This window comes from Chanodichthys erythropterus, chromosome 7, assembly GCF_024489055.1.
Source record: "Chanodichthys erythropterus isolate Z2021 chromosome 7, ASM2448905v1, whole genome shotgun sequence".
Taxonomy (NCBI): Eukaryota; Metazoa; Chordata; class Actinopteri; order Cypriniformes; family Xenocyprididae; genus Chanodichthys; species Chanodichthys erythropterus.
Window position 1 is genome coordinate 34064825 of NC_090227.1, and position 17308 is coordinate 34082132.

Genomic DNA, 17308 nt, shown 5'->3' on the forward strand with positions numbered 1-17308 from the left:
TTTTATATTTCAAATGTCCGCCATGAAAAGAAATGTCCTAAAATGCATTTTTCATTTAAAGTAATATCATTCTTTTGTGTTTGCCTATTAATCATTTTGCTTTGTGTGCTGGGAATGATTGCAGTTTTTCATGTATGTTTTGAGTGCTGAGATGGTCTTCCAGGTAAAAACATATATCATTTGACTAATAAATGAGAATTAAGACATTTCATGCAAGAATATTGCAGAACAATAAATTCGAAATAATGTCAAGTATTTTGCAGGCCCCTGTAGTTTCCATTACAATGGGATGCATGGTTTGGACTGCAAAAACATGGAATGGTTATACTGCCCCTGTATGCAGTGTGTGTGTGTGTGTGTGTGTGTGTGTGTGTGTGTGTGTGTGTGTGTGTGTGTGTGTGTGTGTGTGTAACTGTCTCCTTCCGGCCTGTTTGCTTCTCCGTTACACCTATTTGATCATGTCTGGTAGTTCATGAGCATCCAAAATTAACATTCAAGGTAACAAAAAGCAGCTACTCTCATTTTGTTGAGACATCCAAAAACTTTTAATACTTTTTCTACATGTATCCTTTCTTTATGCGATTTAATTTTTTTTGATTTCTTGTATACATAGTGTACAAATGTGTAAGAAATTAGTTGTTCGTTTTGAAGAAAACCAATATTAAAGTGCAAAATGTTGCAAACATTGCTTTAGTTTGTGTGCTTTTGTGTTTATTTCAAGCTAAGTTTGTTTGGCGTATCTAGGGTTTTTGTTGGCTTGGATTGTTTGCTATTAACACAGCGTTTTATGCTTTATATAAAACAGTCTCATCCAAAGGACTATGCAGTCCACAAATAAAGCTCATAGATGTCGTGACACCACATGTATGACAGACATTTGATAGGGAGGCAAGTTTGATTTCAACGTTCACAATGAAAATGTCCACTAGAGGGCGACCAATTTTAACTGATGTGACTCGTAAAAACGTGGCCTCCGGAACTGGGTGGATATTGCTCATTGTTCAGGTATGAGATTAAATTATTCATCTGTGCTACATGAGAAACACTGTAAGCTAGAAACTTGAACCACCAGACTTGTAGGTTTTAATTTTAAAAACATATTGCACAATATGTTCTACAAAACATGGGTTGTAGAAAAAAAAAATCACTGAAATTTCTCTGAGGGTTTTTTTTTAAACGGTTTTGTTGCAGGAGAAATGTTGCTTTGCAAGTTAATCTTTATGGAAACCTGAGTAAAGAAATATAATCTAACTATGAGATAGTTTAAAATGAAGTCACAACGTGAGAGACATTGCTGTTAGAAAGTTTGGGGTCAGTAACTTTTTAAGAAATTGTTTTTTTTATTCAGCAAGGACGCTTTAAACTGATCAAAAGTGACAGTTTATAATGTTAAACAGTATTTTTATTTAAAAAAAAATATATATATACAGTTCTTCCAAACAATCTAAAAACCTGAAAAAAAAAAAGTATTACGGTTTCCACAAAAATATTAAAAAGCACAACAGTTTTCATAAATACTTAAGCAGCAAATTAGAATGATTTCTGAAGGATCATGTGACACTGAAGACTGGAGCAATGACGCTGAAAACTCAGCCATTACAGCAATAAATTTATAGTTATTTTCACAATATTACTGTTTTATTGTATTTTTATATCAAATAAATGCAGCACTGGTGAACATATCTTCAAAAACATTAAACAATATTACTGATCCCTCTCATTTGAATAGCAGTATATAAAGTTGCAATTACCTTTTTTAAAGGGTTAGTTCACCCAAAAATGAAAATTCTGTCATTTATTACTTACCCTCATGTCGTTTCACACCCGTAAGACCTTCGTTAATCTTCGGATATTTTAGTCGAAATCCGATGGCTTCATGAGGCCTCAGTAGGGAGTAATGTCACTTCCTCTGTCAAAATCCATAAAGGTACTAAAAACATTTAAATCAATTCATGCGAGTACAGTTCAATATTAATATTATAAAGCGACGAGAATACTTTTGGTGCGCCAAATAAACAAAATAACGACTTATTTAGTGATGGCCGATTTCAAAACAATGCTTCAGGAAGCTTCGGAGCACAGATGAATCAGTGTGTCGAATCTGCTGCTCGGAGCGCCAAAGTCACGTGATTTCAGCCGTTTGGCGGTTTGACCTGCGATCCGATTCATGATTCGATACACTGCTTCAGAAAGCATAAATGGAGCATAAATGAATCAGTGTTTTGAACCAAAAGTATTCTCGTCGCTTTATAATATTAATATTGAGCCACTGTACTCACATGAACTGATTTAAATATGTTTTTAGTACCTTTATGGATCTTGACAGAGGAAGTGACATTGCTCCCTATGGCGGCCTCACAGAGCTATCGGATTTCAACTAAAATATCTTAATTTGTGTTCCAAAGATTAATGAAGGTCTTACAGGTGTGAAACGACATGAGGGTAAGTAATAAATGACAGATTTTCATTTTTGGGTGAACTAACCCTTTAACTCTTAAGGTAGGAATGTTTCCATACACCTTTTAAAAAAATGTACCATGTAAACATTCACTAAAGAGCCCTTTAAAATGTCTCAAATGTCAATTTAAAAAAAATGAGGCACTTTACAATGAATTAGAACAAGCCAAATAGATTTAATTTTTTAAATGGTTTAAAAGTCAGATACATAACACATGACAACAGCCGATATAAAAAACATAATTCTGTAAACAGTTAAAAATCTTGCTTTACAGCATTCCCATGCATCTCAACCACATGGAATGCTTAAACACAGTTACCAACATCTGCTGGGAATGTTTGCCAACAACTGAAACATTATTGACACCAGAAACACAAAGAAAAGTTACAATGTAACTTAAAACATGTCAAGTTTTTGGTTGCAAAAATTATTTCAAAACCTAAGTCAATAATCATTTGACTGATTCATTGGTCAGCAATTCAACATATACTCACAGTATAAAATCAATTCAGTTCTCAGGTGCAAAATAAAAACAATAATACCGTCAAGACTTAGTCCTCAACTTTCAACCATCCTTTCTTGTAGTCTACCAGCAGCTCAAGATAGTACTGCCACTCAGGCTCACTATCATACTTGACCTCAAACACAGTTTTCAGTGGGTTGGTATGTGGCTCATAGATGCGCAGCACCACTCCTCTGTACCACACTTCTGTTTTGTCATTTTCCTCATACAAGTGCCAGATCCTCTTCCCCACCAGCTCAGGATATCTGTTCTCCATGGCCAGGTGGGCAGACTGCACGGCAGAGCGCAGGACCCATCTGCTCCGGTGCTTGGAACAGTGTTTTTTGGAGAGGTAGGGATGGTTTTGAGAGTACGAACTGAAAGAAAACTCCCTGTCCGCACGGCGTCTTTTGTGCTTGGATGATTTGTGTTTCTTTTTTCTGTAATGGTCACTGTCTGTGTGTCTGAACTCTTCTGGAGCCTCGGAGGAATCCGTGACCTGGTAGTGGGGGATTTTGCCCCCGTGACCCCCATTGTAGAAGACCTTCCTCAGCTTGAGGACCATGTTGGAAGGCCCTTTGGACAAGGCTCGAGCAGATCCTGCTGAGCTGGATCTGCCACTCTGAAAGGACACTGATGATGTGCTTTCGGTCTCTTCATCAGTGCTATCGGAGGAGAGTTCATCAGAGGTCAAAGGTCGTGCCCAGGAGGAGTTCTCAGGCTCTTCCTGGGTTCCATCTTCAATCTTTACCTCCACATGTGGTCCCCTGTCATTGCAAGTCACAAGAGACACTTCCCATTCATCTCTCTCTAAGGAACTGACGACGCTCCACCTCGCCGGTTCCTCAGTAAACTCATCCTCTTGCGATGAACTGGTCTCATCTAAAAATGTCCTCTTGGAGGAACTCTTTACTCTCCCTTTCTTTTTCTTTGTCTTCAGGCAATATTTGTCCACACATGTGGTTTCCGGTGTGAGCGGTCGAGAGGACTCCTGGTAGAATCCCTCAGAGCCATTCACAAGGCCGGTCGATTCATCTGAGCTGTCCGTGCTCTCTCTCTTGAAGGTTAAGCTGGTTTCTGCTCCTGTAGAAAGAAAACAAATCAGAATTTTGTATCTGCATTTGTTAAATGACCACTATTACAATTAAAGAATAATTAATTAGTATTATTATAATAATATGTGAACCACCAGACTTAGAATGGGTTAATACTGACTAATATGTTGAACTAAAAGAGACAGTTCACCCCAAAAATTTTGCGACCCTAGGCTCACGCTTTTTGCTAGTTTTAGCCTAACGCGGTTAGCATTTTCACGTCCAGTGCCACGTTGTTTAAATAGCAAATGTACTTGCACCCATCTGTTCACCCATGGGCATGCTGGTCTGAAAACAAGGTGTGTTCAGGCGCATTTTTTTTAATGGCACAGAATGTGCCCTAAGTGCACCTGCACCATGTGCTTCAGACTATGTGCTTAGATCATTAAAATAGGGCCCACAGACTGCAGTTTTAAATAAATATACAATTATGTTTAAATATTCCAAGAATATGTTATATAAGAATATGTTCCATAGAAGTAAAAAATCATACAGGTTTAGAAAAACATAAAGCCAAGTAAACAACCACAGAATTTTTTATTTTTGGATGAACTATCCCTTTTGGATATGTTAGCATTTTCAAAGATTACATGATAAATTATCATTTATTCAGCTTTAAGAATATTCAAGAAAAATCACCCAAAACACAAGGTGCAGTTAACTGTGGAAGCTTGTTTCAGCCACTAAAAAAATAAAATAAAAAGTTAATTGCAATTTTTTTTATCTCACAATTCTGACTTTTTCCTCGCAATTGTGAGTTTATATCACAATTCTCACTTTATATACTGCTATTATGACTTTATAAGAAAAAAAAAAGTAAGAATTGTGAGATAAAATGTCTCAATTACCTTTTTTATTTTTTATTTCATGGCAGAAACAAGCTTCCGTAGATAACACATATAAACAGTAGTTCCCTTCTCTCTCTAAAAAAAGAAAAAAGAAGAAGGCTAAGCAAATTGACAGAGCATAGGCAAGCGCAAGGCAAAAATTACTGTGAATTTGAAATATCCTATGGCTTCAGGCCACTTTTATGGATCTTTATAGTGAATTTTCTGGAACCCAACAGCCAGGAGAATATCTTTTGTGTTCCATATGACAAAAAAAAAAACATACAGTTTTGGGATGACATGAGGGTGAGTAAATGATGAAAACAATTAGATTTTTTGGGAGGGAGGGGGCAAACTAATATTTTGTGCTAAAGGGCAATCACACAGGATGCTCTTGGATTCTGTCTGAAATGTTGTTGGTGTAAATGAGTCAGACTGAACTGAGATTTCTTGCATTGTTGAGGCAACACCACAGCAGGAGCATCAATAAAATGTAATCGAATAGGTTACTATTAATAGAAGCAATATTACCCAACCATGGCAATAAGGACAATAATCCATATAGGTAACAGAAATTTGAAAAGGTGTCAGAAATGATTAAAGGCAAAAAATGATAGAACACTGCAGAAAAAGATGGAAACAAATAAAAATAAAAATAATGATGATCTCTTAACCCTGTTAGGGTCTGGGGCAACCCCAAATGAACTTTGCTGAACTTGATGACTTGGTCAGCACTTGCTAGCTCTACAAACAAAAAAATAAATGGGAATGATATCTAGTTGTATGTTAGTGTGACAAAAAAAGTCACACTCAGGATGTTCAGGGTCTCCCCAGATCCCACACTGGAAATGAAGTGGCAACACTATAAACAGCCACAATGTGGAACGCTCATGCTTGCACCCTCAGTAATTCATGACTCAACAGAATAAAATAAATCAATGGGACACTATAAAAAAATTGTTTTTCTTTCTGTTACATAATGTCAAAAAATGGACTACTGAAGCTTTAACTTAATTTAAGCTGAATTTGAACTAAAATGTACAAAATTAAAAAAAAAATCGTAATGCTGTAACTGATAACAGACAGCTGTCAACACCTGGGGTTCTGTATTGGCACTGCAGGTGAGAAATGTTACATCAGTGAGTATGGAAACCCCTTCCATCCCCCATCCGCCTTAGCATACATCCAAAAGCATATTAACTTCCTTCCCTGAAGTGCTTGCACCTGAAACTGAAAGATATCCTAAAGCATATCACTGTTCCGTTCCAAACTATATCTGATCAGAAAACACCTGCAACAAAACTGCACCATTAAGAAACTGTGACTCTATGAGCAATTCAAAGATTTAAAAAATGCTCTCAACAACTGTCAGAAAGATGTATTTGTGATTGAAAAGGCTGTTTTGGGGGGACAAAGTAAAAAGAAGGTACCTGGGCATTTTTTGGACACCATCTGTAGCAGTGGAATCTGCAAGAACAAATGTGTATCAAATCAAAAAAAAGTATGACAAAAGTATGAATAAAAATAAATCATAAAGCATGAACAATAAAGGTATGTGCCATGAATGGCTGATCTTATATAAAAAGTAATTAAAATGAATGTACAATATCAAAATAATTCAAATAACTGACCTTCCAAAATCAAGTCTTTAAAATGTTAAATTGTTATATATTTTTAATATAAAAACCTATTTGATCTAGGACTAAGCCTTAATATTAGGGATTATGTAATATTAATAAATACCTCCTCTATCTAAAGAGTAAGAATTCAGCCAGAATGTGTAATATATTAAACTAACATCCAAGAGACAAAACAGTTTGATAGTTCTGCTTACTTAAAATGTGGAACTGAAATTTAATATTACTAAAAAAAACAAGTTTCCGTATTCACAGCCCTTCTGTATACTGTGAAATTTAACCCTAAAATAAAATGTCTTCATTTCTTGTGACAGCTTAAAAAAAAAAAAAAAAAAAAAAATGGAGGCAAAAATCTGATCTTTTAAATGAATAAGCCACAGTATGTTTCAGGCAATGAAGATAACAGTACCATCATTACCATAGTGCCAGATCTAAAAATGAACAATGATTTAATTAATACAATTTATTAGGGATGCCAAAAAAAAACTTTTTATTAGGGTTACACCATTATTAAAATTCTGACTGTTGCTACATAATGTTTCATGGTTGATATTAAAATTCTGTACCATTTTGTCTAAATCAATAAATAAATATATATATGCTGCCTTGCAAAAGTATTTGTACCCATTCATTTTTTCACATTTTGTTTCTGCCTTATGTTAAACGTTTTGATTTGATTTTTAATGATTTTTTTCCCCTTCACATCAATCTACTACACTATACACCACAATGACAAAGCAAAAAACTGATTTGATAACTTTGCAAATGTATTAAAAAAGGAAAAACTGAAATAAGTACATTGCATAAGTATTTGTACCCTAAACTCAGTACTTGGTTGAAGAACCTTTACAGCCTCAAGTCTTTTTGGGTGATGCGACACATCTGCATTCGGTGATTTTCTGCCATTCTTCTCCTCAAATCCTCTCAAGCTCTGTTAGGTAGGATAGGGACCGTCGGTAGACAGCCATTTTCAGGTTTCTCCATAGATGTTGGATTGGGTTCACGCTCAGGCTGGCTGGGCCACTCAAGGACATTCAGAGAGTAGCCTTAGCTGTGTGTTTAGGGACATTGTCCCATTGGAAGGTGAACCTTCTGCCCTGTCCGAGGTTCTGAATGCTCTGGACTAGGTTTTCATTAAGGCTATCTCTATATTTTGCAGAGCTGAGCTTTTCTTCTACCCTGACAAGTCCCTGCCACTGAAAAACACACCCAAAGCATGATGCTGCCACCACCACACCTTACTGCAGGGATGGTAATGTGCAGGTCATGAGCAGTGCCTGGTTTCCCTCATACATGATGCTGGAAACTGAGGTTGTTCAGACTAGAGAATCTTGTTTCTCACAGTCTGATAAGAGTTCTTTAGGTTTTTTTTTTTTTTTTGTGCAAATTCCAAGGGGGTTTCATGTGTCTTCACTGAGGAGAGGCTCGAGCCTGGCCAATCTACCATATAGCCCAGCTAAAGTGGGTAAAAAGTGGGATAAAGTATATTGCAGTATAGTGATGTTCTTCTTGACTTTTTGGTAACCACTCTAACCAAGGCGCTTCTCAATTAATTGCTCAGTGTGGCAAGGAGGCCAGCTCTTTGAAGAACTTCTCAAAAGCATCATAGGCCTAAGTGGATTGTAGGACCATTGCTCAATGATCAACTTAGCTCACAATATGTTTGAGAAACGCAGCCCTGGTTGTCAAACTTTATTAAGGATTATGGAGGCTTTATGCTTCAATGCATCAGAATTTTTTGTAGTCTTCCCTAGATCCGTCTCGACACAATCCTGTCTCTGAGCTCGACATGCAGTTCTTTTGACCTCATAGCTTGGTTTTTGCTTTGATTGAGAGGTCTAAGTGCCTTTCCAAATCATACCCATTCAATTGCATTTGCCACAGGTTACAGGTTACACTTGAACAGTAGTAACGTCTACAAATGAAATTTGAATGCTCCTGAGCTAAATTTCAAATGTCCCAGAAAAGGGTATGAAAATTTATGCAATGTAATTATTTCAGTTTTTTATTTTTAATAAATAAAGTTGTCACCAATTAGTTATTTTGTTTTGTTATTATGGTGTATGAAGTGTAGATTGATGTAAAAAAAAAAAAAAAAAAAAAATTAAAATAGTAATTTAAAGTAGTTTAACATTGGGCATCAACATAAAAAAAAAAAAAAAAAAAAGAAAGGGTATGAAAACTTTTGCAAGGCACTGTGTGTGTGTTATATTATATATTAAATATATATGTATATATAGATATAAAAATAAATGTGTGTGTGTTTACACACACTAAAAGCTAAAATCAATAAATCATTTTAAATGATGCTACAGAAAAATTTAGCACCACAACAGTATAATGCAAAGTATGAAACATTAATTTTGATATTTAATAAAATTGCATTTAATTATATTTAAAATTTACATTTATTAAATTTGAATGATCAACGTTCATTCAACTTGAGCATTAACAAAGATAATCCAAATGTAAAAATAGAGAAAATGAGCATGTACAATAGGGAAAATGTGCATGCATAATTGAATATCTAATATCAACTGATATGATAAACAAAAAAATCATTTTTAATATTGCTGTTAACTGACACAGTACCAGTATCTTGTGCATTCCTAAGTTTTATAAAATCAAAAATTCTCACACTGCAGTTCAACATTTATTGGGCGGTCTTATGCTATCAATAGTGGTCAACCATCCAACACTCACCAAGGAACTTGCAGACGTTGACATGGTAGAGAAGGTTGAGGACATCAGGGTATATATCTGGCAGATGTTTAAGGGACAGAAGTCTCCGGAGTTTCGAAGAGAAAGCCTTTCTGTGGAGCTGAGTCAGCTGCCTCTCCTCTGAGAGGGTGGTGGGCCTGAGCTCCACCCGATGCTCTTGCAGGACCTGGTCTATGAATGTGCCTTGGACCTGAGGAAACAGCACCTCTTTGACCACCAACATGGGAATGAACACCGCACCAGCCCTCATGACATGAGGAAAGGGACATTCGCAGCTTTCAACGTACTTTTGAAGCTGGCAGACCACCTTTTTAAGAGACACCTCCATTTCCTCACCTTTCAGCCATACTTCCCTCATTTTCAACCCCAAGAGACAAGACACTTTCTGAGCTTTGCCTGACTCTTGAAGGTCCAGTTGGCATAACCAGTCCCTGAGCTCCTGACATGGTGTTTGAGTAACACAGCAGTGTATGAGTCTACAGAGGGACTGGTGAAGCTCCATAAACTCATGACGGGCTTGTTTGCTGCTACTCATAACTGGCTTGTCTTCCACTGGAGACTGAGGAACCTCAACAGGTTGAGTTGCTGTTGGAGCTTTTAGGAGTGCAGGGATGATTATCTTAAAATTTGACAATTTAAGGCAATGAGGTGGAATTTTAGTGAGAGAAAATTTAGTCGACTGAGGCGGCACTGGAGGTGTTGAGGACAATGTAGGAAATGAAATGGACTCCACATCATCTTTCACAGCATTCTCAGTCTTGCATGTGGCTGAAGATTTAAACTTTTCTCCAAAGGGTGGATTGCTTTCTTCTTCAAAGTCATTTTTTACTACAAAATGACAAGGAAGAGAGCCAGACATACTTGTGTCTGACTCCCTTTGCTCTTCTTTGGCCACAGAATCATGTGCCTGATGATTCATCTCCTCAGTAATGCTCACTTTCATTTCCGACTGATAAGCTACGTCATCTGGCTCCAGTTTTTCTTTTTTGATCTTTACAGTATCCGGTATTTCAACTGGACCATCACTGTTAGCTGGAGACATTTGGGCTTCTTGTTTCAACCTGAGGTCACCTTCACCTGAATTTGGTTCTAGATTACAGTTTTCAATTTCTGGCTCTTGTTTAAGCTGTGTTGCCTCTGGCTGTGGCTTTGGACTTTTTGAATCTCCTAGTGAAGTCAACATGCCTGTAGCTTCGAAATAGACTTTATATGGAGCCAAGCTAAAAACTTTATTAATAACTGGCATTGGTGGGGAGGACGGTGACTGAGGCTCATCATCTGACAACTCATGGGTTGAGTCAATCTTTTGCTTTTTACTGGCCATGTCCATTTCAAGTTTCTCTCTGTGCCTTTTAGCTAATAGATCTTTGTCAGGTGGATCTGAAACATGATGCCTGTTCTTAAATACCTCTTCAGAGGACTTCATGGGAAATTCTTTGGAGCTGCCAACAAGAAACCCAGTTTCAGACATCTCTGAGTTTTCAAGGGTAGTGGTGTTACTGAGACGTCTGTAGTGGGCCGGAGTAGGATGGAAAGCCCCAGAAGTTCCAGACTGTCTATAAAGCTCCCGAGGGGAGTCGGGTGTCTGAACCCTTCGTATAGAAAAATCAAGTGGTCGCTCTGATTGATGCACTGGGAGAGGGGGATGTGGCTGCTCACGCATGAGTGCTTGGTTACTATTTAATTGCACCCCATAAGGATGATAAGTAGGATATTTTGAGAGTAACGGATGGTGTGGGGGGGTAACAGAGCAGGATGGTGACATCAAGTCAGATCGAGGGGAATATAACTGATCCATATGATGATGTTGACCGTGCTCGCCTGTAATAACATTGGGATCGGTGCGGTAAGCCTCAGGGTGACTCTGAGGGTAATAGACATTGGAGCATGGAGGCATCGACGTGTATTTAGATATGTGAGGATGGTTCTGATATACCTTTGAAGGAACTCCACGGTGTGCCATAGTCCTTGGGTCATAAGCATAGTGAAGACCAGTGTGCATCTGTGCACGAATTGGGGCACGCTGGCAGTACTCTGGTGTGGCACCAATAAATGGACGCACAGTGTTGTAAGTGTAGCTTGGTTCCATTAAAGCATGGGACCTCCTGGGCCCATTTGAGCCAATACCATGGTAGCCCTCTGTCTTTCCATCCTTTATAGCCTCCACACCATGTTCAAACTGCAAAACCCTCTGTTGCGTCAATGCCTCCTGGCCCTTTTTATGCAGGTAAGCAAGACGGCTGAAATGAGCAGCCCATTCGTCATCATATATGCGAGGGGACATCCTATGAGGCCCATGTTCCATGCCATAGTTATGCCCTGCGGTGCATCCACGCTCAGTGCAGCAGGGGCTATGACCGTATACTGGTTTTGGAATAGCCAGCCCAACACAGCTTTCTGCATTTGACCCTCCAATGTGACCCTTGGGAACTGCCACTGGGGAGATGACCCCAGCTGCTCTGGGACTGTGCTGTCTGGGACTGCTGGCATAATAGGCCAATCTTTGCTTCGCTACCAACTCTTGCGGTACAGCACAGCGGCCACCACCGGCATCCACAGGGAAAGACGCTTTATCGGGCCTGTAAACGGCTGGAATTGTAATTGACCCCTGGGTGGCCGATGAATGAATCCCTGGGCTCGGCCCATTTCTCACACAGGTTTTTGAAGGGCCCCATGGAGAAGGAAAGTCAAGAGTGTCTTGTCCACTAAGAGAGTAAGGAAAATAAGCCCTGCTGATTGGTAGAGCTTTGTCATGGGAATAGTTTGGTAGGCTGTCAGCTTTAGGGAGCCCCACGGGGACTACGGTGCCCACAGCACCTTCCATATTACTTTGAACTCGAGGGTTGATGCAGCTTCGTCCCTGCTTACTGCTCATTTTGGATTCCCAGGCTCTGGCTTGACCCAGCTAAATCATATCTATACAAGAAAACAAGAAGGAAAAAACATTTTTTTGAGTTTATATGTTAAATTAGCTGTATCAATGTTGTACAATCATTGAAATAAGTACCCAGTACTATAAGTAATAAGCTATTTATTTAAACAGTCACCCAGCTTCACCTCTGTGGTTTATTTATCTACTCAGCAGTACCTTCCTTTCTGTGGTTTTGTCAAAACACAGACTCCTGACTATACAGTTCTTTATTCTATTTTGACAAATGTCACGTGACAGGTTCCTCCAAACATTAGGAAGAAATGTTTAAGCGGTAACCACAACAAGAAAAAAAAAAAACAGGCAATTTTTCGCTTCACAACAGGGGGTGCATCTTACTTCCTTTGCTTGCAAGAGCATCTTGCAATTTGGCAAAATATATCAAAGTTAATTATGAGTAAATATGCACACATGTTCCAACTGTCACATGCTTTTTAAGTTGTTAGGACAGAGGAAAAGATAACAATTTAGGATATATGCCTGTATACACACACATTTTAATCATTTTTAATTACTCTTACTGTACTTTTACTATTAATAATATGGTTTTGTATCTCATAAATGAAAAAATTATGCATTTTGACATTTTATACTCATACATATTTCATATTCTGATACATATCTTCTTTACATATCTTTATATTTTTATAATGTAAAACATTACAATAAAACCTTTAAAACTAATATTTATAAAACACAATAGCTACCATCTGAAAGGTGTTCACATAGAGGGGAGATGCACTCAGTCCCTCCAGTGATGTTCCCTAATGAGCAAAGAGAGCATAATGATGCTCACATGAGAGTAACACTAGGCTTGTCAGTGGCAGTGAAGGGGGATTTAAGTGGTTTATCAGTGGTGGAGACAGTCCCAAGGTGAGGCCACCCAGAGGTTTCAAAGTGATGAAACAACCCCCAACATCTTTCAGCATACTGTGGCTGTGTGTCAAAACCTAGTGAGTTGCCTTCATAGTCTGCACTTGTGAGGAACATAGGCGCGTGCAACAATAGGACACGGCCATAATGTCCAAATATGCTGCATGTGCCTATAATGCCAAAGTATCAGAAGAATTGAAAAAGTATGCGGAGAACTGAAACTTCTAAACAGTTACCAAATGTTTATATATATATATATATATATATATATATATATATATATATATATATATATATATATATATATATATATATATATATTATACTGGGTAACGTACACATTATTGCACACTGACTCTATTGTGTGCGAGAGGTGAACATGCAAATTCATACATGCAAATCCGCGTTTACAAAATACATAATTTGGGTGTTTTGGTGAACTTCCGTCAACATTTACCTGATCTACATACTTGTATTTGACACTTCTATAAACTTTTCTGAAACGAAAGCAACAAAACCTCCCGAGCCTGCGATATGTGAACAATTCATCGTACATTTAAATAAACTATATAAATACTATGCTTTTAACATACTACACCTTTTTTACTTCGGATAATTGTGATAGTGTTGACCATCGCCATAAGCTGAAAAGCGGTCTCATAGTCCAATGACAAACTTTAAACCCGTCCCAAGTACAGTTGTCAACGTTCATCTGTGTATTGATAATGTTCGTAAAACTTCGTCAATCTTCGCCAGCAAGTTCACGTTGTAATCATACCTAAAACAACTTTTGTTTATACAGCAACACTCACCTCGTGCACTGACATTCCTTTCCGTCCGCGACCAATCCATGACAACCGAAACACCCCAAAGTAAAACCCCAACGACTTGGGAGCGGATTGTACAGGAAAGCAGAGAAGCATGCTTTAACGTCGCTGCTTATTTCGCGAAAGGTTATTTCGCATTACCAGTCGAAGTATGTCGGTGGCAGCACGTTTAGCCAATCGAGCAGTGACATTAAAAAAAGAGGGCGGGGCTTCAACGCACAGGCGGCAGCAGTTAAATCATGTGTGAGAGTGGCAGGCTGAATCGTTACAGGAACATGGAACATTTCAGCTTAAAAGAACAACGTTTTAACCCGTTGCTGACCATTTTTATATTTAGTATAAGCACAGGTCAAGCTTAATAGTAATACAAATGTTCAATAAATTAGATTTTGCTTTGGTTGCAGTAAAAAAGAGGCATAGTTTTAGACAACATAAATAGATTGTTACTGTCCAAACGCCATTTTGCATCATTTTCTTATTTAAATCAACATTTTTCTTCACAGATTATATGATCAACAAAACAAATTACATGCAAAGTTTAAATGCAAAACATTAATTTCAGAATGCCTTTGTTTTCACCCTTACAATGACAGCAGCACTGCATGAACTCCACTAGATTGGGACAAACCAGATGATGATGTTGTCCAGCATGATTTGAGAATGATCCAAAGAGCATCTTGTGCTTCACTTGAAGCAAAAACATCTGACAGTCTGTACAAAGGTTCACATGATCAGTCACAAATCTGACCTAGAAAAAAAGTGGATTATTCCTTCTTCATTTTATATCAATTTTATTTACATTATTCAAAATCACCAAACTTTTGTCTTTTCCAGGTGATTTTAAATAATAGTAATTATACATTGCAGAGTATTAATGTTGTCTCATATTTTTGGATTCCACAGTATATTTCTTGCTACACTGGGAAATACTGTGATTTATAAGCAAGGCTGCAGATTTATTGCCCTTAGAAGGCACTAAAAATCTCACTAAAAAAAGTGTAAATCAACATTGGATTTAATAGTAAACAGTAGACCAATTTTTTTGTTTTTAAAAAAAAAAAAAAAAAAAAAAGATGTCCATATCAAACAGTGCATTAATAGCCATTGAGCTAGAACACACATCCTGTAGGCCTATATGTGGTTTGTGATGTTTGACATGTTTTCACACACCTCTGTGTGGAAATATCATCAACTGTCAGTTTAAGATGGCACGAAGAAGATAAACTCAAAACAGCAAAACCCTGGCTTTGTTGCTTGGCTAACTGAATAGCTTTTTTACAAGGGATGAAAATGGAAATGTAGGCTGCTTAAACAGACTGGGCTTCTTTGTCAAGTTTATTCATGCCATTATGTCATTCATGGAAAATGTCAAAGTACCAGTCAGTACTTGGAATGGACATATAACTGACCAACACTTCTGACCATCACGTTTCTACAACAAACGGAGAAGCTGAGAACTTAGTGGTTAGGAAGTGCTATATTTGACACAACCCGTAATATCATCATGTGTGACAAATGCAGTGAGTAATAGTGTGTGAAATTATAATCATAAACCCATAATTAGTATGAATAGGTGTGTTTGTTTATTAATGCCATTCAATTTAAGACTGCCGTTGATTAATGTAAAGGTCACTATGCCTCATTAGTCCAACTGGTAATGTAGATGTGTTATACATAAAGTTTATTTACTCTAAAATGGAATTGTGACTAAACTCATGACATTATTTACATGGTAATTTATCTGCTCTGCTGGATTTGTGTTTGCTCACTGCTGCTTACTGTTGGTGCAAAAGTCAATATTCAGAAGAAAAGGGAAAATGCAGAGGAATATATTTGCGACAGAACAAAGGAAATGATGCAACACTCTTTTACTAACAGGTCTTTGCCTTTTTTCTCACATCTAAAAACACATTTTACACTCCTCTGAGCACTGGCATCTTTCCACATTTCTGTCTAGAGGAATGAAATACTTCCCTTTTTATCTATCCTGAGATGCAGATGTTTCCAGTCATCATGCTTACCCTAACAAAATTTCAGGACAATAGATCACGTCGACCTAAAAAGATAGAACTAAATACGATATAAGAAAATGAAACAGGAAATCAGCCGTCATGATTATCCCATGACCGGGAATGACACAACGATGCCTTAAAGAATGTTCTTCAAACTGATGCAACCAAAAGGTTCAAATGTTGGACAGTTATGGCACCTTAAATTAGAGAAGTTGTAACTAAGTCCTGAGACTTACTGCTCATGTGCTCCTTCACAAAGTTACCATCACCCCCATGTAAGGACTCATAACAGTTCTGATAGGTAGTCCAAACATTGCCGGTGGGAATGATAATACGCTTTCAGTGTTTACACTTAAGGGTTCTTGCTTATCGAGAAGTTGCTGCTAGAGAAAAAAGGGGAAGTTTACATTCATCAACAGTCAGACTGATTGGAGTATGAAATTTAATAATAATTCTTATTAAAAATACACAAGAAAAAGTACCTCCACTAAATGGTATGTTTGCGCATGCATTGAATAAACCATGGATCCCTAATCTTCCCCTGCATTGTTCCATGTATCCATCGTTTTAAAATAAGACATTATACTCTGCTAAAATGTGGGAAGAAGAATTCCGAAAAATTTGAAACTGCACTGTAGGTAAATCTCACAGTGTTCACATTGTAATGCTGATTTTGCAGTACTTCTTTATTGCAATACTGCTGTACAGAAGTATTACAAAATCAAAGGTTCTTTACTTAAATATATGCTTAGAGTCAGCATAAAATGGAAGTTGCGATAGTCTTATTATCCTATTGTAACGTATATCCGAGTGAAACAAGAAAAAATGTAGGGGCGGGACTTGATATTGTCCATCTGGAATTGATCGGATCATGGTTGTGGTTTGCTATTGCTGTGATGTCATGTGACTGACAGTTTGTCTCGCCCTCGCATTGATGAACGCCAACAAACTTATTTTTTAATACTATAATATTATGAGGGCACATTATTATTATTATTCAAATAATTATTTTTTTTAAATAATGATTTGTATGGATAAATCATGTATAATAAATACTGCAATATTCCATAAAAAAATATGTCCATACAAAATGTCCATTTTGATTTCACGGTGACTTTAAATATATTTTATATTGAGTTAAAAGTGAATACATCACTGACCAATAAGTATGATCTTTTAAAGGGACAGATCACCCAAAAATGAATCTTCTGTCATCAATCACCCTCATGTCATTCCAAACGTGTATGACTTTCTTTCTTCTACAAAACACTGTGAATTTTTTTGTTAACTGTTTTTGTCCATACCATAAATGGCAATGTATGGATACTGTTTCATGTGCATTCTAAAAATGCTGGGTTGTGTCAACCCAAATTAGGCTAAAAAATGGAAAAATCCAACCTTTGAGTTAAATTTTTAAATGGTTGGGTT

At 37.3% G+C, this 17308-nt stretch overlaps 1 protein-coding gene across 3 annotated transcripts; it reads right to left on the minus strand.

Moving 5' to 3' along the window:
• Positions 1 to 3852: 3852 nt before the first annotated feature.
• Positions 3853 to 14019, minus strand: c7h15orf39 (chromosome 7 C15orf39 homolog). 3 transcript variants are annotated; one of them, XM_067390311.1, is made up of 5 exons: positions 13854 to 14019; positions 12876 to 12932; positions 9222 to 12155; positions 6312 to 6348; positions 3853 to 4043 (listed from the first exon to the last, which is right to left on the minus strand). In XM_067390311.1, the coding sequence occupies exons 3-5, from the start codon at positions 12112 to 12114 to the stop codon at positions 3992 to 3994; spliced, it is 2982 nt and encodes a 993-aa protein (XP_067246412.1). In that variant the 5' UTR covers positions 12115 to 12155; positions 12876 to 12932; positions 13854 to 14019; the 3' UTR covers positions 3853 to 3991. The 3 variants fall into 3 exon arrangements, with proteins under 3 accessions (XP_067246412.1, XP_067246411.1, XP_067246413.1); XM_067390310.1 differs by lacking the exon at positions 12876 to 12932; XM_067390312.1 differs by lacking the exons at positions 12876 to 12932; positions 13854 to 14019 and adding an exon at positions 13640 to 13691.
• Positions 14020 to 17308: the final 3289 nt, after the last annotated feature.